At 38.0% G+C, this 22,031-nt stretch overlaps 1 protein-coding gene across 1 annotated transcript in view; it reads left to right on the top strand.

Annotated features, from left to right (window-relative positions):
- The window catches only part of STK32B (serine/threonine kinase 32B), a 164,938-nt gene that overhangs the window by 10,443 nt on the left and 132,464 nt on the right, over positions 1–22,031 (top strand). Inside the window, exon 2 of the mRNA XM_057426764.1 lies at positions 16,321–16,376. Within this exon, the coding sequence (XP_057282747.1) occupies positions 16,321–16,376 (56 nt within the window). The remainder of the gene's footprint in view (positions 1–16,320; positions 16,377–22,031) is intronic.

The raw sequence follows: 22,031 nt of genomic DNA, 5'->3' as shown, positions 1-22,031 counted from the left end.
CTGTTATCTCTGTCACAGACTGACACTGTCAAGGGTGTCAAATTCTATGACACTTTTATTCCTAGAAATGTTGCACCCAATTTTCTGAAATGGTTAAGTGCAATATAGGCACATAAGTTACTTTCATTTATTCCATAAATCAGACAAAGGCATTTTCCTTTTAAATAGAAGGAACCCTTTTCAGAAAGCATTACTAAAGTTGGTGTTTATTATACAGGTTTTTAAAGCTTTAATGATAACTAAAAATAGTTGATGAAACTGAAATTTGTTTTTCAAATTTTATATCCCCATATTTTCTTCATAATATCATATCATAATATGAAAGTCTGTCTTTTATATTTCGTTAATCCTTTTATACCTTTCTCTGTTTTCAAATGTTTTGTTTGGATATATTCATCAAATCTATACAGTAGCTTCTTTACCTGATTCCAACTGAAATATAAATTAAATTTGTGCTTTTTAGTCTCATAATTATATCTGGATATATATACACACATATATATTTAGTTTATTCCCACTTTCTCTCTCATTTTCACTTTTTTTTATTTTTAGAAATATTACAATTCTAGTTCTTTGAAATTTGAAAACTTACAGATAAGTTCTACAGCTGATATATTTTTGTGCCCTGTCATTTTTAGCTTGGTTTGCTAGTGAATGAAACAGAGGGCTGGCTTTGTCATTGTATTGCTAACCCTGTTCTGTGTGAGAAACACTGTAATATTAAGTAAGAGAAATGTACTGTGAGGCAATATACTACAATGGACAAAAATTATTTTCTTTCTTTTTCCTACTTGTGCAGTTATAAGGGAACACCTGCTATTATTACTTATTTTAGATCTGAAAGTGCAAACTGAACTAATCCTTCCAATAATTAGTACTTCCTTTTTATATTGTTCTGCCTTCCTTGCTGAGGCAAGGAAGTTCTTGATGAGAGCTGTTCTTAGCCACCTTGTTGAAACAGAGATGCAATATAATCACAAAATCACTATTAGCCTTCTGAGTGTCCTTTACACCTTTCTGAAACTGTCCTTAACTTCCCCCTGGATTGCTTTCACATTATGTTATGAAGATTGCTTTTGTGCCTTTTGGGGTTAGGTTTAGGTAAAACTTTGTACAAGGTGTAAAGCCTTCAAACTCTTCTGGGGCAATACCACATCTTTTAGGCACTGGCATCTGCTATGCAGAGCTTGAAGTCAAAGAACAAAAGCTAATCAAAAGATCCTTTCTGAGAAGTAGGAAAAAGTCATTATTTTAAGTTCAGCCTCACATTTTACTGTTTTAGCATATGCAAAGTACAGGGACAGCTGCACAGTCTTACGTGCAGGGCATTGCTGTACAACAAAGTTTGCCTTTACTGGGATTGGTTTGGATACAACAGGAGGAACAGACTGGCTAGAATCTTCTGCAGCTTCATGAGATTTTTCTCTGACCAGATATAGCAGGTGATTTTTCAGCAATAGTATGCCAATTGTGCCATTATTTTCAGCCCTTTCCCAGCCCAGTAATATGTCTTTGAGGTCTTTTGCTTAAGTGTTTGAGCTAAACATTTGAACTAGCTTGTTTTACGGTGCAAATAATAATACCAGATACCTTAGGAAAAGAAATAAATTTTTAGTGTGAAATTCTTTGTGAAAATCTCAGTATTGAAAGACTTTATGGCAGAATTTATTAATCTTCAGTTAAACAAAAATGTCACCACTAAGTGCTGTGAGATTTTGCTGGAAAAGAGTCATAGAGTAGGGAACTTTTCCTGTTGATCCAAACTTTCAGGAGGGAAAATCTTGCTCTTTTGGAGTTAGGGAGCTCTCTACTGATGAATGGGAGAAGAGAACAGCTAGAGGATAGCTGCCTGGGCTGACAGTTGGCTGTGGGAGGCAGGATGTGCAAGTGGAGCTCCTCTGGTGGCTAGGCAAATTCTAGCTGTTCCTAGTACAGCATCTTCTCTCTGGCTTTTCACAAGGCTTTTATGAGAATGGGGAGAGGTTATGTCTGCTGTTCAGAAAAGATTAAGTAATATGTGGTGGTGAAGTGATACCATGTTTTCAGTGGTTTCAAGCCCTTATGCTAAGTGGCTTCAGACCAGGAGCCATCAGTCTATCTCACGGATGTCAGAGGGAGCACAGGCATGGATTCCTAATGCATTAGTAAAAAGCAACCCTTTCAGTGTAGTTGCTGTCCCTTACAGAGAAAAAATAGTGCTTGTGGCATTCAGTTTTCTCACTGTTTCTAGTGAGATGCAGAGAATTTTGAATGCTTTCTGGGTATAAAAATGTTAATGAGTAACAACAGGCTCAGCTCTCAGCCTCCTAACCTTCATCTGTGAGGTAGACCATTTACATCTTTTGATCCACACACGTATGTGGATCAATGACATCCTGATGTTTCGAGTGACAGGATATCCTGGATGTTGCAAAGAATCTCCTGCAGTGCTACATTCCAATTTGAAAAACACAGCCCAGCAGATCACCTGGGAAAGTCTGCTGACTGCTGTCATATGCAATATGTTCTTTCTAGACTTAATGATATGAAGCTGATTTGCAGTCCTTTTTACACCTGTATTTGTTGATAAGATAACAAAAGAAAACAAACAAAAAAAAATAGAAGAAAGGATTGACCTGGGAAAGGATTTAATGGTAAATAAATTTTCTTTTGCTATTTTGAAAGCTTTCCATTCTGTACTGTGAAGAAACCGAGGTTTTTTAATTTTATTTTTAATTCTATTTATACTTTTCATAAATAGCCAGAGGAAACTCTCATCTGCTGATGTACTATTTTATCCTAGTTAAGAAAATGTAATACACATATATTTTAGAGAATAAATTCTCTCAGTATGTCTGTAAATAGATACTTTTATATGCATATAGATATTTTTATACATACATTATTCTTGTCAAAACAAACGCAGTGTATGTGGTAGGGAACTCTAAAACTGAGTCACCAATATTCATGATTTTCATCTAACATCTATAATTAAACTTATTTGAGATTCTATTTCTGTCATTATACAGAACTAGTATAAGCACATTTAACATCACCAAATGTGTCAGACATTAAGACTAATAAACCTTCTGCTACACTGAGCAATTTATGCTCTGCAGTTAACTATTTGTTTGTGCTTTGCACTTAATAACTTCTGTCATTAAGATTAGAAGTTATGTTCTTTCCATTTGTACCTGTCAGCTACTCATTCTGTACATCAAATGAATATTTATTCCTGTTGTGTGTGACATAAAGTAAATCTTTATAGATTAAGTTGTGGCTTAGAGAGTGTACTGACCTTCTGCAGTTAATGTCAACTCCAGCCATAACCAGGAAACTGGCTGGTCTGAAGTCCTCGCCTCCCCCCAGTTGCCACTGCACCAGCTGATGTGAAAGCCTAGATATGGAGATGAGGTGGACTGGGTTTGTCTTATGAGTGTATCTATATTTGCTTTGCTTTAGATCTTTCATGTTTCACTCCTAATCTTATCAGTGGATAGATAAGACAAAGGCTCTGATTTACTTATTCATATTTACTGTTTTCAGCAAGGCGTGGTCATATCAGCTTTGTTGTAATTGCTTGTAGTGTGTAAATAAGCGTACTTTTATCAGGCTGAAACTATTGTTACTTAATTACTGGAAGGTTTTCCCAGAGGTAAGTAGTACAATAATCAGAGAATAAGTCATCAGCTCCAAGTGAAAAACCTGCAGTTAGTTGGCCATTATACATACAGCAGTCAGCCCATCTTTCACAGTCCCAGTACCAAAAATACAAATTCCATCATTAAATGTTAATCTGTAAATCTCAAGGTGAAGAAATACGTGTTGCACTGAAATTCTGGAAGTTCTTTATTAATTAAATATAGATGTCACTATCAGGTTTGGTTTTTTTTTTTTTCCTACTGTTTCCTTTTTTTCCTGCTGTAAAGCCATGGCCCATGCTGTAGCTCTGGAAATACTGCAGTGCAGCAGGAGCTGGCAGGGAGCAGCTTCTCTGTGTCTGAAGGGAAGGTGTTGAGAGGTCTAGGGCAGGCTCTTCTCAGTGGTGCCAAGTGGTAGGATGAGAGGTAATGGGTATAAGCTAAACTACAGGAAGTTCCACCTGAACATGAGGACTTATTTCTTTAAGTGTTCAGGTGATGGAACACCTTATCCTTGGTGCCATCTTAAGGCATATCAAGGATAACAGGGTTATGAGGGGCAGTCAACATGGCTTCACCAGGGGGAAATCATGTTTGACCAATCTCTTAGCCTTTTATGAGGAAATAACACAGTGGATGGATGATGGCAGAGCGGTGGATGTGGTCTACCTTGACTTCAGCAAAGCATTTGACACAGTCTCCCACAGCATCCTCACAGCTTAAATTGAGGAAGTGTGGACTGGATGATCAGGTAGTGAGGTGGACTGCGAACTGGCTGAAGGAGAGGAGCCAGAGAGTTGTAGTCTATGGGGCTGAGTCTTGTTGGAGGCCTGTAACTAGTGGAGTGCCTCAAGGGTCAGTACTGGGACCGGTATTATTTAATATATTCATCAATGATTTAGATGAGGGAATTGAGTGTACTATCAGCAAGTTTGCTGATGACACTAAGCTGGGAGGAGTGGCTGACACGCCAGAAGGCTGTGCTGCCATCCAACGAGACCTGGACAGGCTGGAGAGTTGGGCAGGGAATAACTTGATGAAATATAACAAGGGAAAGTGTAGAGTCCTGCATCTGGGCAGGAACAACCCCAGGTTCCAGTATAGGTTGGGGAACGACCTGTTAGAGAGCAGTGTAGGGGAGAGGGACCTGGGGGTCCTAGTGGACGACAGGATGACCATGAGCCAACACTGTGCCCTTGTGGCTAAGAAGGCCAATGGCATCCTGGGGTGTATTAGAAGGGGGGTGGTTCATAGGTCGAGAGAAGTCCTCCTTCCCCTCTACTCTGCCCTGGTGAGACCGCATCTGGAGTATTGTGTCCAGTTCTGGGCCCCTCAGTTCAAGAAGGACAGGGAGCTGCTGGAGAGAGTCCAGCGCAGGGCAACAAAGATGATTAAGGGAGTGGAACATCTCCCTTATGAGGAAAGACTGAGGGAGCTGGGTCTCTATAGTTTGGAGAAGAGGAGACTGAGGGGTGACCTTATTAGTGCATATAAATATATAAAGGGGGAGTGTCACGAGGATGGAGCCAGGCTCTACTCAGTGGCAAACAATGATAGGACAAGGGGTAATGGGCACAAACTGGAACACAAGAGGTTCCACTTAAACTTGAGAAGAAACTTCTTCTCAGTGAGGGTGACGGAACAGTGGAACAGGCTGCCCAGGGAGGTTGTGGAGTCTCCTTCCCTGGAGACATTCAAAACCCGCCTGGACACATTCCTGTGTAACATTATCTAGGTGTTCCTGCTCCGGCAGGGGGATTGGACTAGATGATCTTTCGAGGTCCCTTCCAATCTCTAGCATACTGTGATACTGTGATACTGTGTGACTGAGCATTGGAATAGGTTTCCCAGACAGGCTGTGGAGTCTCTTTCTCTGGAGGTATTCAAGAGCAGTCTGGACACAATCCTGAGCAATATGATCTAGGTGACCCTGCTTGAGGAAGAGGTTTGACTAGGTGACCACTAGTAGTCCCTGCCAATCTCAACCATTCTGTGATTCAGTGGTTCTGTGATTCTATGTCCTGCTCCTAAGATGCGTGAGTACAGCAGGTCAGTGATACAAGTGCAGCTCAGCAAGAGTATGGAGGGTAGCTGAAGTGCATGGCCAGGCACAGATGTACCTGCAATCCAGCTCAGGTGAGGACTGAAATGATGTGCAGCTGAGAAGAGCCATGAGGAAGCTTTGCAGGGACCTGCCATGGTTTTTCTGAGCTGCGCTTTGTGGCTCTTTCTTGTTTCATAGTTGCCAGATCCAGGTCTGAACTGCAATGGGAATCCTGAGCCCATGGGCAGCTTGGTGGTGGTGGGGCAGGGGAAACTGGTCATGGCCAGCAAGGCCTGCTAGTGCCCTCAGAACACTGACACGTACAAGTTGTTTTTCATGTTGATACTTGTGACTTTTTTGATGAGGAAGAGCCACTAAACACAAATGCCTGGATATCTTCAGAAATTATCTTCAAGTGTTTTCTTTTTCAAATTATAGCAATTTCAATACTATTTTCAAGTTCCAAAATATAAACCAGACCTGGACAGCTGCATTTATAACCCACAAGCTTGTGTACTTCTTTTGAGAGTGTTTTCCTGGGGGAACATCACTACTATCACACTGATGAGCTTTAATTTTACAATGACAAATGAAAAACAAGCCTACGGCTCTGAACTTCAGGCACACTTCTGTGGCAAATTAGAAACGACATCATTCATTTGAAGCTTATGGGGTTAGTTATGTTTAAAAATACTAAACTGGAGGCAATCCCAATTGAAATGTGAATCTCTCTGACCCTTTAGTGTCCTTATTTGTCCCCAGAATTTAATTTGTAGTTGTGGTTAAAAATAGAAGAAGCAGTTCTTCCACATCAGATTTTGGATGCAGACTCCTCATCTCTAGGATCTGGATTTAGAATAAAAACAGGAGAACAGCTCGTACTTGTTTAGGTGTTTGGATAAAATCCTGTTCACATGGGTCCAGAACTCATTGTCTGAATCCCTGCTCTGCAAGAACAGTGTTCTAGGAGCCACTGCTCAAAGGAGCTTAAAGCAAAGAGGTTTCTTAGCTTCCCTCTGGCACATTTGGCATTACTGAGGCCTCTGCATGGAAGAGATTGATGGATGTCTCACTGACGATTTTGTTGGTAATTTCATTTAAAGGATTTTCCTTCAGCTGGCGATCACTCTGGTAAATTTATTGTAGGGGAAAACAGTTTGGTCCACTGAAATTTGACATTTTATTCCCATGGCAACTTCCCTCAGAGAGCCTTCCAGTTCAGTTATTAATGAGGTTATTCTCATAGTAACTCTGAAGGGAGGTGAATATTCCCACTTTCTAGCAGAAAAAGATGCTTCATAGACTAATATGTGTTTCCTGATCTCACAGGGAAGTCTATTACTGTTAAAGTGGAATTTAGACTTTCTGTATTTTAGCGATACAATTTCTCAAACAGTATCTTTTCTGTTGGACATATTTGTCGACCCATTTTCCTTGCAATAGATTTCAGAGATTCTTTTTGTCAGCTCATTCCTAAGCAAGCAACATGGTCAATCAGAAACTCTCTTTTCTCAACAGAAGGGAAAAACCAGAATATTTTATCACTTGCAAAAGGTCTTAAAGACATTTTATATTTGAGCAGGTCCTGAAACTTTTCTCCTTAGTTTCCATGTCAAGTTTAACCTTTGAAAGAGCTATGAACAGCGTGGAGACTCAGAAAGGTTTTCCTGCTATTCACTGACTGTAATAAGGTCTAGTGCATCAATTCAATTGTTTCTTGGTGACTTTTGATGTTTCCAGTGCTGCTACTAAGTTAATAGCTTTTCTGAACCAAATCTTTGTCTGTTGCAAAACAAAGCTGTTTTCATAGCAGCAAAAAGGAATCTTTAATTAAAACTTTCTCTATCTTGAAAAAAAAAGAGAATTTCACTGACATGTCTGTTTATAATAGGAAAATTTTATAAATTACTGCTTTTTAATAGGACACACGGATGAATGATTAAGATGATATCAGAAGTTCCAATTACTTTCCACTAAAACAAGCTCGTCTATGCAAAAGAAACCTTTCTACTTGAAAATAGCTTACCTGAATATTATATGCTAACAGAATGCAGATGCAGCTGAATCAGTTGCAAAGACCTGTTATAGTAAGCTATGGTTATTCTGAAAATTTGACGCTGCCTAACTAAACTCTAATCATTTTTGTGTGGCAATGAGGTCAAGGCTATAGACTTAAGTCAGTTGCATTAATATCCAATGCAGCAAACAAAATAATAACCTAATAATTTCAGTTCTTCATGTCACATAGCTTCAGTGCAACTTTTTAACTACCACCAAATCTTTTCTGGCTTTTAAGTTTGTGTGGTTACCCAGGCTCTGGTCATTGACAGACAACAGGTTTCAGAAAGCAAGTCTTTTATCCGGAGGATCATGTGCTCTTGTCATTGCATCACATGATAAGGATCATAAAGAAAGGATAAAACACGGTGTCGCTGAGGTGGTTTTAGAGTTTTGTTGTGTGCGTAAGCTCTGAAGCATGTTAAGTTATGCTCCTGTTGTTGGGAAATACAAATATTTTCCACTTCCTCTCATTATTAAGCTGTCTGAAAATAGGAATCTTTCCTGTAAGGAACTAAAAGCAAATCAAAAAATAATATTTCTTGAAACATTCTGATTTCAGAAAAAAAGCAAACCAGAAATCCACACACACTCTGCATGGAACAGGTGGACAACAGTAACAGCAAGCAAAAATGTTCATGATTCAACACTCAGAATTCTTTCATTTTATTTGAGATCAGTGAAAACCTTCTGATTTTGTAATTCTTTCACTTCCTTCTCCAGTGGAAAAGAGGTAAAATAGAAAGCAGGCACAAAGTAAAAGAAGATGAAAAAGATCTCAAATCTAGATAATTTTCTGTTTGCTTTCATTGAAGTTGAAATCTAACTCTTAATCAAGATCAGAACTCTCATATTGCTTTGTATCTTTCAGATAACAATATTCATTAAAAATACTATTTTTTCTTCTCATGTCTTCCTACATTTGCCCAAACGAACCATCGCTGACAAAAACTTGCTTTTCAATTACTCTTTTTCTTCAACCACCTCAAAGTATGTGTATGTCGCAGAATCAGAGCTACCTGTCTGAACACCACAGAGGCAGCACACTAAACTCTCCTATTATGAATTTTTATGGTTAAAATTTGGACTCATTTTAAAGAAGCAAAAACCAAGAAAATTGACTTTTTTTTAAATCTAATGCTCCCAGGGACTTTGGGAGACATCTGCGGTAACAAGAGCTCTTCTGATCAGTTAACCTATGCCAGTGAACACCTATTAATGTTCAGTCCTTCAAGAAGGAGTAGCTAATTTCATTGAATTAGTGTTAAAATTCTTCTGAGCAAAGCAATAGCCAAACATTCCCACACCTTCCACAGAGTAATAAGTTTTTGTTTTTCTCTGGGAGAAAAATCACAACCACCCCTGCTCTCCCTGCAGCTTCCAGTGAAGACCTTACTGAGGCTACCACAGGGCAACCTTTTAGTATAGGGAAATGAATGGCAGTGTTAGACCAAAATCCTGCTGCAGTTTACAGTTATAGAGCTTCTTGTGCTGACTTCAGCAGCTTGTTGACAAGTCTCTGCTATCTGTAAATCCCTCCCAGTGGCTCACAGGTGACACCCACATTCCTCACAGCATCAGGGATTTCTTAGTTTTGATTTGGTGATGTATTTCACAATTCTCAGAAGAGGTCTTGAGGTTGTAGGATGGCGCTCTGTAGTTTCAATTTAAACTTATCTCAAAGAAAAGCTGTAGCAATTTGTAACTTGTTCTACTTGTCCGAGGAGCAAACCTTTTTTATGGGTTTCAGGTAGCTGCTTGATATTTTTTTTAGATCAGACGTATTTAAAGGCAGTATGATTTTATTTTTGCTTTATTTGAGGTGTAAACAGCTCTGGAGAGAAATTTTAATTTAATCTTGTGTTCAAACAGAATCTTGTTTACCAAAGAGTTGCAGTTCCCTTGTTTATTCAAAATTGCATTCTCATTTATTTTACAGCTTTTGCAGAATAACATTAGAAAATGAATTATGTTATTTTGCAGAATTAAAAGGGAAGGAAAACTCTGAGAATCAGTCCTAGCATCTTTTTCTCCAGCAGCTTGTTTTTTTTCAAACATTCATTTTCCTTGGGATTTCAAATACATTTCTGGTTGTGGCAACACATGCCCATTTCTCTAATAGTGTAAATCATGAGCTGAATCAGCAAATTCTTCTAGTTTGTAACATTTTGGAGAATGGTAGCCTGTTGTAGTTCTTTCCAGTATTTATTTTAACTAACACATTCTGAAAATACCCCAGCCATTTACAACGTGTGTCCCCCCCCCCCCCCCCCCCCTTTTAACAATACAGTGTGAGGTGGATTTCACTAAATACAGAGTAGAACCCTATGATGTTGGCACTGCTTTGGATGAGGAAACTGTCATCTAAATTTGATATGTGGCTAAATTGTCTGTGAAGTACTACCTCGTAGGAGGAATAGAGTAAGGAAATAAGAATTTCTATAATGCATCACAGCAGATGCTTTTTAGCCTACTCCTTTGTTTATGGAATCAGCTATTTATTGACAGAACATAGAAATAAGACAGGTGTAAAATGCTGTTGGTTTTCCAAGCACCACAATGCTGAGGTTTACTCCCCATTTCTGGCAATCTAAGAAAGTCGTTACTTCCACTTCCTCACGTCTGAGAGGTGATAAAGATAGGAGATAGCAAGGAACTCTGTTAATTTGTTTTGTTTTTTTTAGGAAGAGATTTTCGTATGAGTAAGTTTTTAATGGATAGTTAAACTTTTTGCCATTATTTTGCTTTACAAAAATTAAACCTTATAGTGGGGAAACAATAGTAATTTGGAAATTTTGAATAGAATTCATGTTTACCTTTTCACATTGATTTCATTTTGGATCACTTCAGAGCTAGACTACATTTCTGTGGCATGACACTTCTTCACAGATATTGGAATCTGGTACTCCTGTTCCTTGTGTAGATCCGAACCTTGTACCTATTTACATCTCACATAATCCAACACACCATCTTCTCCAAGTGAACAAAGTGTGCATCATGCAAGTACCATGGGTACACACATAATGGAAGACATAGTCCAGCCAAAGACCTCATATTGCCAATAGACGTGCTCATCATCACCAAGAAGCACAGGAGTACTGCACTACTGTGAAAGAAACCACTTTGGATCAATCAGGTCTGAAATTAAAGTGTTCTGATAATACATAAGTATTTCACTTTGATTCAGGAAATTGAAGTATATATTTCCTTTTGTGAGATCCACATTTTTCTGAACTTCTGGAGCTGAGGCATGGTGGAAGCTGATTATTGTTGTCTGCTTGTGATATTTTAAAATGGAAAACATGGTTATCAATTCAAAATCAAATACTTCAATAGATAAAGTAGCAAAATTACATTTTCAAATCAGTAGTCATAATTATTTTGCTCAATTAAGAGCCATATGTAATGTTCAAGTATCAGAACTTCCCAAAGACATTTCCAAGCTCTCAGTTTACAAACATGATAATACCAAAATGTATTTTAAAGTTCAAAACAAGTTTAGCTGAATTTTAAGTAAAATTAGTTTGATATACAAAGCTCTTCAATTCTTTCTAATTGTAATACACTGGATTGGATATTTGCTCCTGGAGATACAAAGTCCTTTCAGGTAGTAGTTATTGACTAATCATGTATATACATGATATAAATATTCCTCAGCTGCAGTAAGAACAGATGTCACTTCTATGTGGGATTCACCTAATATAAATATTGCCTCTTGAGCTAGATGCAATTTACATTTGAACAAATGACGGGTAACACAAAAAATATATTTTAGATTATCAAAACTGCAAAGGAAAGAGTAGAAATTTCATGTTCTTGTGTGATGCCATAAATCAAACATGCAATAATCTGCATCAACGTAAGTTTTTTATCATTAAATCACTGTATATGAATAGTGCAGCAGAAGGGAATGTATATGAAAGACTTCATTGTTTTAACATATATCATTATGTATATAATGCTGATTTAAAAAAGAATAATAGGCATTTCCACTATGATTTCCAGTATGATTGTAAAAACCAAGAGGCTGTCATATGCGTAATTTCCCCAAAGTATCCTTTATCCCTGGGGAGCAGTGGAACAAGAAATATTTATTTTGTCTTTCACTACAAAGTTTTATATCAAATCCCTGCTCCATCAGTGTTCATGCAGTTGAAAAGCTGTCCCTGAGAAATAGTGCAGTCTGAAGCAGGAGCTAGGTTGTGTTCTCAGTTCTGCAGCAACTTGATGGAGTTTGAGTTAAACATCTACATCACTATCAAAGTGAGTCCCATTTACCATCATGAAAGCTTTTATTAGTTCAAGATCAAAATACTTGAAAAAGGGTTTACACAGGTCAAATTCAAATCCATAAAAATAATCGAAGTAAGGTGCTTGCACTTAAAATTATCAATAGAGACTTGAAACTGTGCAATGAAATTCATTTAAGGTTTGTTTGAACATAGTATCATAGATTCATAGATTAGTTAGGGTTAGAAAGGACCTTAAGATCATCTAATTCCAATTCCCGCCATGGGCAAGGATACCTCCCACTAAACTGTGTCACACAAGGCTCTGTTCAACCTGGCCCTGAACACTGCCAGGGATGGAGCATTCACAGCTTCCTTGGGCAACCCATTCTGGTGCCTCACTGTCCTCACAGTAAAGAACTTCCTTACATCTGACCTGATCTTCCCCTGTTTTAGTTTGACTGAAGAAACCAAAATAATTTAGTATATATGCATGTATAACTCATTGCTGAAATTAACAGGATTTTGTCACTCTAATAACATATCATACAATTGTCATAAATGTTGATCAATTTTCTCCCTTAGTTAGCCAAATATCTATTTTATTCCATAATCCTTCTCAGTTTTGAATTAATGGTGACTTTGTCGGAGGAATGAAGGCAGGATGAGAGATGGGGGACAAGAGATTATAATACTTCTTGATTTTCCCAAATCGATAAAAATCAATGAATCTTAAAGGAACCCCTCTCATATTGTTGTTAATGCTTGCGGTTTCATTCTGTGGTTTTGACTGTATGAAAAGTCAGCTGAACACATATAAACTAATTTTGGTTTCTGAGAAACATCCATACTCAACTCAAATTCAGAGCTGATGTCTAAGCTCTCCAAACCATGGTGTAGTGGTAAAATGAAAGAAGTGCTCAAAAAGTTGGAAAATATTTTTTTTCCCCTTGACTAAAGGATACCAAGAAAGCCATTTTCAAAAGAGTAATAGTCATGTTACTGTTACTGAAGAAAGTGCCCTTCTACCAGCCAAACCATTATCTCAGCAGGGTTTTGTGCTAGGGCAGGTGTCATTAGCTACCACACTAGATTTAGACATACCATGTTTTAGAGGGCAAGAATACAATATATCCTCTTTGTACAGAGGACGTGGCAGTGTCTGAATTTGATGATATTTTAAACACTGTAAATACCAGAAGGCATAGTGAGCTGTAATTTATCTCCAAATAAGTGTTGACCCTTTGGTGTTGAATTTTCAACAAAAGGGAGAAAAAGAATATACAGAATCTAAAAAAAAGTGTGATGAACAAAATAAACAAAAACTTTTGAGAGTATGAGGTTAAAAACACCTGAGGAGAATGACTAGTGTAGTAATAAGGTGTCAGTAAACTTAGTTTGACTGTTCACTGTTTATCAGGGCTGTGATGCTAATGTGACTCCTGCATGGCCAGTTTGTTGTTGATGGGGCTGTTGCTTAAAACATTAGTTCTGCTCAGCTGAATCTTGGTCTCAACTGCAAAGGTAACCCTTTCTTTATTCTTTCCTAACATCCCAAGGGAGGAACTTCCCCAATTTTTGAATCTACAGTGTTGTGAACATGTTTGAGTGATCAAAAGAAACCAAGTTTTTTCACTTTCACGAATTGGCCCTTTCCAGAAAAGCCTAGCTTATTTATAATGCAGGCTCAGGTGTGTTTACATACTTCCACAGTCACTTAAAACTATATTTTCTCTTGCATAAAACGTGTTACAGTCATTGTACTGTGATTTATTTAAGTCTTACAGGCCAGTGAACTATAGGAATAAAATACTCTTTTTTTCTTAATGAAGATGTGAAAGTGTAACAACCCACTTTCTATTCATCTTAAACATTAAAAAAAGGAAAAATTTGATCAACTGTTGTGGCTATGTTTTTTTAAACCTTATAAAACTCACTAATAATCTATCTTAAATTCCATGGCCTACTGACTCATTTAATAATTCCTTTGTTATGGAAGTCAGAATCACAATTAAATCAAATTAAAAAAATAAGTTGTTCTAGTCATTCAGAACAATAAACACTACTAAAGAAAGTTCAGAGAAATAGAATAGAAATGATATGAAAAATAGCTAAAAAGAAATGCTTAATCTTAGTTTTATAAAGCTAAAATAATTCATTGAACTGATGCATTTCAAAACCAGCTGGACTTCAGGACAATGACATAGTCAAGTTTTACTGAGATGTGTCTTGGCTGAAATTTAGATGATTACAGACTTTCAACAGTTTTCCAGTTGTTTTGGGGAACTGCCCTCAGCTGAGTGACTGCAAGGTAAAGAACAAACTCAAACTAAGATTTCTTTAAAGAATATGTTTGTTAAAAATGGGTAAAAGAAACAGGAGGCATCAGAAGGTTTGAAAGCAGAGGAGTGGCACAGACAACACCAGCATGATGGAGGGAAAAACCTGTTGAATTTTCCCTAGCAAAGGAGTTAGTTACATCAACATATTGTTTTGAACCTTTTCAATGCTGTGTTAAGTTCCCACCTAAATTAAGAATAATCTTAAAGATCCAAGTCACTGAGCTCTCAAATCCTCCATTCAGGAGGATGTTTTTGGGAGGGATGACCTGTGGGAGCAAGACTTAAGTTGACATAAGTCGATGTGGAAGGTTGTTTTACTAAACTATCTTGTCTATCAGACTAGTATTGACCAGCAGAAACTACAAGACAGTGTCCAGCTGGTGAAAACTGCTGGCAGAGATCCCAGCTTCAGGTTGTTGACAGACAAACTCGCTTCTGAAACATCTGGGTAATCCTAACTCTTACATGATTCAGCACAAAATTTGTTTTCCAGTGTCCAGGCACCTTATAAATCCTTTGCATGGTTATGCACCATTTTAGTATCCAAATCCTAAAACTGCTATGTTCACAATTACCATCTTTGCCTGCTAAAGACTAGAGTTTGTCAGCTCTGGATTTGATTTGGTATCCAGCAGTTACCGGTAAGGTGTTTGCTATACCTGCACTAATGAAAAGAGCAACCATGTTTGTTTGAAGACAATGTAAGCAGTAATAAATAAAGAAATACTTAAATATATTGGAAGTTGTGTAAAAAGTGTAAATGAGGTTTTACTGCAACATGGAAGTTTTTAGTCCTTTTTAATGGCTTGATATGTATCAACCTTGCAACTTCCTACTCAGTGCTTAGCTTGACATAATACAAATTTTTGACAAATAGTTAAAGCATTATTACTTTTATAGGTTTTTCTTCATCATGATGCAAGTTACATTTTTGTTATATTTGTTCACGTTACCACATTTTCCCCCATAACTGTTTGTCTCCATAATTTTGCTGATTCCTGTTACAGCAATAGCGAGCACATAGATGGAGGTATATGATCAAAGCCAGGAATGTAAGAAAGTTTTAATTTAAAAAAATGCTGTTAAGTTGCACTGAACTTTGTCGATTCTGGTTCACTGAGTTTAGCTTTAAGTGTGATTCTTTTCTGGCAAGTGACTGTAAAAACTGTATCACACATTGTCATGTTTGTGTGTTAGTGGCTCCATATAGATTTTATTTGGGATGTTGTTGGATTTCTTTTTAAGCCACTAGACCTAGCAGTGAACCAGAGATTTGGAGGTCATGCTGTGTTTAGTCTCATGAGACACCAACAGTAATGGCATTTCTGAAAAGTGAAATATCTCACTCACCATCACAACAAACCACTTCAGTGCTAGGACAGACTGTGCTGTCAGAGTTTCATGGAGTAGGAGTAAATCCATTCTACTGCCAAACTAAAATGTAATCTCCCAAACATGCTACATCTATAAAATAGTCTTACAATATTAGCATTATGTATTGTATAGAGGTGGAAGAGTTCAGAGGGGCTAATCCTGCTAACTTATCACGGGACAAGCTTCCATCACTGTAAAGGAATATGGGAATTATCCTGCAGAGTGATTACTGTAACAATACTATACTTACATTGCTACGTATCTGTAAACAGACTATATTACTTACCTGAATTATTCAGTATCCTTTTAATAGATCTTAATCTTTCTAGAAAATGCTGAGCAGGCTTTGTTCATGGCTGCATAATGCTAATGTGGCTTCTTGGCTAGGACAGACATATTTTTTTTTTGAGATACTGGGCACTGGAGGCATTGGGCCAAGATGAGTTAATGAATAAAATGAATGGAGCATATTTTAAAGCAAACCTTCTTTTGCTAGCTATTAAATACATTTAGTGTTTTCAGAGAAAAAGTAAATACCACATGGCAAAATTACATTGGTTGGAAAAACTGACGTTTCCTTTCTTATCTGATTTCTGATTCTGATTTAGCATTCTACAAACTATTTTCCTTTTCTTCTCTCCTTTATTTTGCAGTTAACTTTGACCACTTTCAAATATTGCGGGCTATTGGGAAAGGGAGTTTTGGAAAGGTAAGAATCAATTTATATTTAGAAGTTAAAAGTCTAGTAAAGAATTCCTTTGTGTATTTCTGGTGTGACTGACTGGGGTAAATGAACATAGATTTTGTAGTCTTTTGCTTCTTAAAGATCATCCATATGAACTGACTATGACTATTTATCAAATTATTTCTATTACAATACATTCACTAACTTTAATTGAGTAAAAATGATTGTAATAATTCAGTCTCCTCAGTGGAGATTACCAGGATTTAGAAATCAGTCCCCCAAACCAAATCTAAACAAAAAAGTAGGAACAAGCTACTTTTTTTTTAGAAAATTTATCTTGTTCTTAAATCTCTGGACTTGTTTGTGTCTTTAAAATAATTGCAGCATTTTAAAGGCACTTTACATAGATTCAATACACTCGGGACTGTATAAACTGACATACACTGTAATTATGATCATTGAGTAAATGTTTATTCAATTCAACAGGCTTTTGCTGAAACAGAGAAGATTAATGGTTTGTTTACACATGAGTAGACGACCTGTCTTTCCTATAATAAAAGACGATAATAAGGTTTTAAATTTTAATTTGGGTAAATACAAGCCCGTGTAGTCAGGGAAAATCATATTATAAAAACATTAGAAACCATTTTTTGCAGGAATACATTTGAAGGTGAAATATAGCATCAATAATTGATTAAGCAATAGCTACCTAGATCTTGATTTCAGTGATTCTTGATTATATGCCAGCTGAGTGCTGGTGAGCTACTTCTGCAGTTTTGCATTAAGAACACGAACAGGATTCTGCTGTCTCTTGGCTTTCCATGCAGACAAATTACTTTCATTTTACAGAGCCAGGAAATACTTCTTGCAGAGCAGCATGGCTCTTCATGGCACTGTCCTTATTCAGTTCAGTAGTTTCCAAGAAAAACCTTTGAAGTCAATAGGAGAATATACTGCTAGTGCAAAATGTTATTAAAGAACCCCTTAAAAATCAGGGCAGATGGAAATCTATGATTGTTTAATATCACAATACAGTGATGGAATATCATGGCAAACTAAATAGGGGTCCAGGTGCACAAGGTACAAGATAAGTAGTTAATGATATATCCAAATCATTCTATCATCTCAAAGATCACCTGCACCCCTCTTTTTCTTGAGAGCTTCCACATTCAGAAGATCCACATCCCCTACTGTCCCTGTTCTTTCAAACGAACCTTCCCCCTTCCATACTATGCAGGAAAATAAAACAAGCCTTTATTTGAAGGCTTATTGGTTGATATTTGATCAGCTCTTCTCCACGGCATTTAGGAAACTGCTGAATGTTTCTATGTGTCTAGAAACATCTGATTTCCTTACAGGTTCCTGTGGCTACAATGTTCTTTTGAGCCTTCTCTGGGTATACATATGAGTGGGAATAGAGTTGCACAGAGAGAACATGTTTAATGCAAGAAAGGACTCATGCATAAGTCCCCTCTAATCTAAAATCCATATTTTGCAGCTGTCTAGTGCAACTGAAGAGTCCTTGGTGTAACAGGCTTATTTTTCCCAAACGAATGCAAACATCTGACAAATCACCTTGTTTTTCCTTCCACAGACAGCAAAAGAAAGAAACCCATTTTAAAATGACCTGTTACACCATAGCCAAAAGCACAACTTGGTAAATCAGTCACCATTTCAAGTGTCTTTCTCTGTGAGTCAGCCTTGCCTTTATCGTTCATTTAGAAGCCTCGTTGCTGGCAACTTCCTATTACTGTCCTTCTGGAAGTACCTGGCAGCAGAAAACATCAACAGATGATGCAAGACCTCTAATCTCTATTGACTAGCTGTTTACTGTTTGAAGCCTCTTGTGCTCTAACACCCTGAAACATATAACACGGTGTTCAGCATCGTGCCTGCCTTAAACTGACTTCTTCCTTTATGGCTGCTCTGTGGCCTTTTCTGTTTTCTGAGACAGTAGGATGTTTTAAGACATGCACTACTTTTTTATTTTATTGCTGTTGCTACAATATCTCTCAATATTTCTTAAATTACTTTGGTTGCTACAGCAACCTTAGGCCTCTTCAGGATATTGCTGCAGGAGGTATCTGATATGGTAGAGACTTTATGCAGCTCAGCCTGCTCTTGTGCACAGGGTTCAAGTTGAACCTCTGCACCTCACCTTCTCCACTGGGGCCGACTGTTTCATCAGCTACTCTCTGTCCCTCCCAGATAGCTTCAGAAAGCAGCTCCCTGCCTTTTCCTTTGGCATTCTCAATTCACAGTAGCAATGTTAGCCGTTACAGGAATTCCCAGGTCATTTGGTTTCAAATGCTTTGCATCTGAAGAGCTTGTCTTTCTGAGAAGTGGCGGCTTGTTTTAAGCTGCTGCCTTAGTACATGCTGTTTGTTAGGGACATGTTAAGAGCAGGTGTGGTCTTCTATGCACTGTAGCACCTTCCCCAGCAAAAGTGAAGATACGTCACAGCAGTTGTGAGGAGGGCAGGAAATGGGTGTGAGACAAGAGAAACATGCTGTTTTTTTTCTGGAAACAACCAGGCTCACTTCAAAGGTGTTCTTTGAGAGCTTAGCTTGCACCCCAATAAGGGGCCAATAGCAAATAAAGAAGGTGAGCTCTGAGCCTGCATAGGACCATTCAAGCCATTACACAGCTTCTAAGTCAGTGGTTCTTTTGTTCAAGCCAAGTGACATGTAAGCTGTGGTAGAATGGTGTGTCACCACTCACTGAGAACTTGGCCCCACTCCTGGGCCCATGTATATATAGGCAGTGTACATATATGTGCATATGGATACTGGTACAGACCTGTGAGCTGCGGCAATGATGACAGTGGCACCCAAGTGAGGTATGTGGCCCTACTCTACAAGCAGCCTTGCTGGCTTCAGTGACCTTCCTTTGCTAGGTAGGTGAAGGCAGCTCTTTGCTTCTGCTTTGGTGTCCTCACATTTAACAGGAAATATTTTGTTTATTTTTAGTTTTGTTGAACACCTTTAAGCTATTTATGCTTGGCACTGTCCAGAACTTTGTATTTCCACCTACATTTAAAGTGGGCCAGGTCAGAAGTTTTGTCCAAACAGATTTTATTCATATATTAAATATTTGCCTTCTAAGTCAATTCAGAATTATACAATTTAAAATACACAATCAAAAAATGCTGAACACTGGTCTAAGTAGCTACTTCTTTATGATGTGACAACATAAAAGTGCTCTTTCATGTTTCATCTGGCTAATTTTTTCAGTGTTATTCTATGTAGAGCCACCATTCTTATCAAACAAAATATTGCAAAAAAGTTTGTATTTAAAGGTCATTCAATGAGTGCAAAACTGACTAGGAATGAAATACAGGCATTATCATTGTTCTTTACTGCAACAGTAACCATATAGTTGCAGGCTTATTGCTGAAAAATAATTTGTATTCAGGTGCAGCAACTAGTTTTCAGCGATATTGTAGTACCAATTTTCTTGAAGTTCTCTGTGCATGGGAACAGCTACGCTGAACAATCTGACCTTAAATTAAATTCAAATTGTGATTCCTATGTACAAACTTTTTCTGCTATTTGTCTAAGATGCTGATACATAGGACTTAGGTCTGATTAATTTGGTTGTATAAAACCATGACATCCTCTGTTGAAGCAATTGAAATTGCACTGGTGTGGAACAGATGGGGGCCCAGAATCTTGCACTGATTGAGGGTACCTTACTAAATAATATGCAAAGTATTTGAGAAAAAATACGCTGCTATCCTAAAAGCAACATAACACACAACTGCAGAATATTAATATTGTTTGACAGTATAACCACGAATTCTTTTAGCTTGAGTTAATATGAAAGGTTACTAAGCAGATGCTTGGCCCCTGCTCCAGCTGTCGTAGTTTGCTCGGGGGAATCTGGGAATAAATTCCCCTATTTCAAGTAAATTCCCTGGCAGTGTAAAGCCAAATTTATGGCATCCATTCTCCAGCCTCTTTGTGTAAATCTTTCCGATTCTACTTGTAGGCTGAGACTAAGAGCATTAATTTTTCAGAGTATGTGGGTAAGAACAGTCAAGGTAGCAGTATTTCAGGCACATGCTTCATAGCATATTTGTCAGTTCCCACATTGACTGTGAAACATATAGCTGATTTCTGTCTCGTTGTACCCTACATCTAGGTGAGTGACTTCTGCCCATGCAGTGCCACAGCTATAACTGCCTCATCTGATCTACTGACCTAAGTTGCATGCTACTGTGATACAGGAGTAAGAATGAAGTGCGTTCCAGCTGCCAGCTCTCACAGCAGCCTTGCACAGAGAAGCTTTCTCTGAATGCAGTTTCACATCTCTTGTTTTTTATGCCCTGTCATGAAACCATATCATGGGGTAGTTTGAGAAGTCTAAGTACTCATGTACCAAACAGGCCAAAATGGCTTTATTCAGACTATGCGCCTGCTCCCTGCTGTGCATTCTAGACCAAGCACAAGGCAGCTAGAAGTTAGTGGCAAACAGGAGAAATCTGTGTTTTCAGTAAGTCAAATTTTTCAGCCTTCGCCATCTTTTCTCTAGGAAGAGCTCCCCCAGATCTACCCTTGACTGCTCAGCCAACGCATCATTATGCAGCTTTCTGCAGCAAACCAGTAGCAAATTCTGCTGATCAGGCTTGATCTGTAGGTGCTCTATTTTTTGGCATGTGAAATCAGAAGTAATCTAAGAAAGTAGCTTAGAAGTGGACCATTGTATATATTGGTCCTGAAAAGTGAAGTTTAGCACTGCAGTCATAGTCTGTTGCTTTTTTTCCCCTGGGGCTCCAAGTCACGTTCTGGTCAAATTTCTTTCAACGTGATAGTTTTGAAAGGTAAGTAGTTGTCTTCTCCCAGATACCAAAAAAAAAAAAAAAAATACAAACTATGATAACAGCTTATATATTAGAAAACCCTCTTTAAAAATGAAATATTTTCACAGGAGGCTTTTAAAAATAAGCACCATATAACTACAAAGAAAATTAATGAGGATGCATATGCCTACCTTTAAATATCTACAACAGGGATGCCTACGTCCAAGCTAGTCATCTACAGTCTCTTTAGGAGAAACAGCGCCTCTAGAGATGGTCCCTTGGACCTATTTAGACCTTTGAATACGTGGAGGTGGATGTGCCTGTACCTCCCTGCTGACCGTGAAGCTGGATAGCTGTTGAGTTTGTGACACCTATTTGGCTGAAGCATCACCTACAGAGACTGTTGAAGCAGTGGTACCAGTTTGAGCAGAGCACTGTCTGGGCTTTGGTAGATGATATTCTCAGAAAAATTGAAACTGCTTTAGTAATGTGAGCATGACAGGCTTCCTCACTGATACGTATAAATAAGGAAGTTCTGCACAGACTTCCACAATAATGAATCATCACAGAATTCATTTGTTGAGGTGCCAGAGCACCTGTTTGTCCCTGTTTTAAAATGACTTCTTTGGAAAGGATTTAAACCAAAACCAAAAGACAACCAATTTAAACACTTTCCACTAAGACTGCACATGTGAGGAGAACTCAAGGGCTTTTCCTACAGTAGTGGAAAAGTTTCAGCCCACTGACATCCTGCTCAGAAGGGGTGACAGCCAGCAGGTAGAACTGCCAGGGAGGATCTCCATTATGATTCAGTGGTGTCATAGCAATGTCAGGTGTTTTGCACAATAACATCAATGTGGTTGAAGCTTATATTTCTT

Source organism: Pezoporus wallicus, unplaced genomic scaffold (assembly GCF_028554395.1).
Source record: "Pezoporus wallicus isolate ANWC-B61680 ecotype Strahan unplaced genomic scaffold, APGP_CSIRO_Pwel_v1 scaffold_13239, whole genome shotgun sequence".
NCBI lineage: Eukaryota > Metazoa > Chordata > Aves > Psittaciformes > Psittacidae > Pezoporus > Pezoporus wallicus.
Note: the sequence above shows the minus strand (reverse complement) of the source record. Positions and strands in the feature narration are given on the sequence as shown.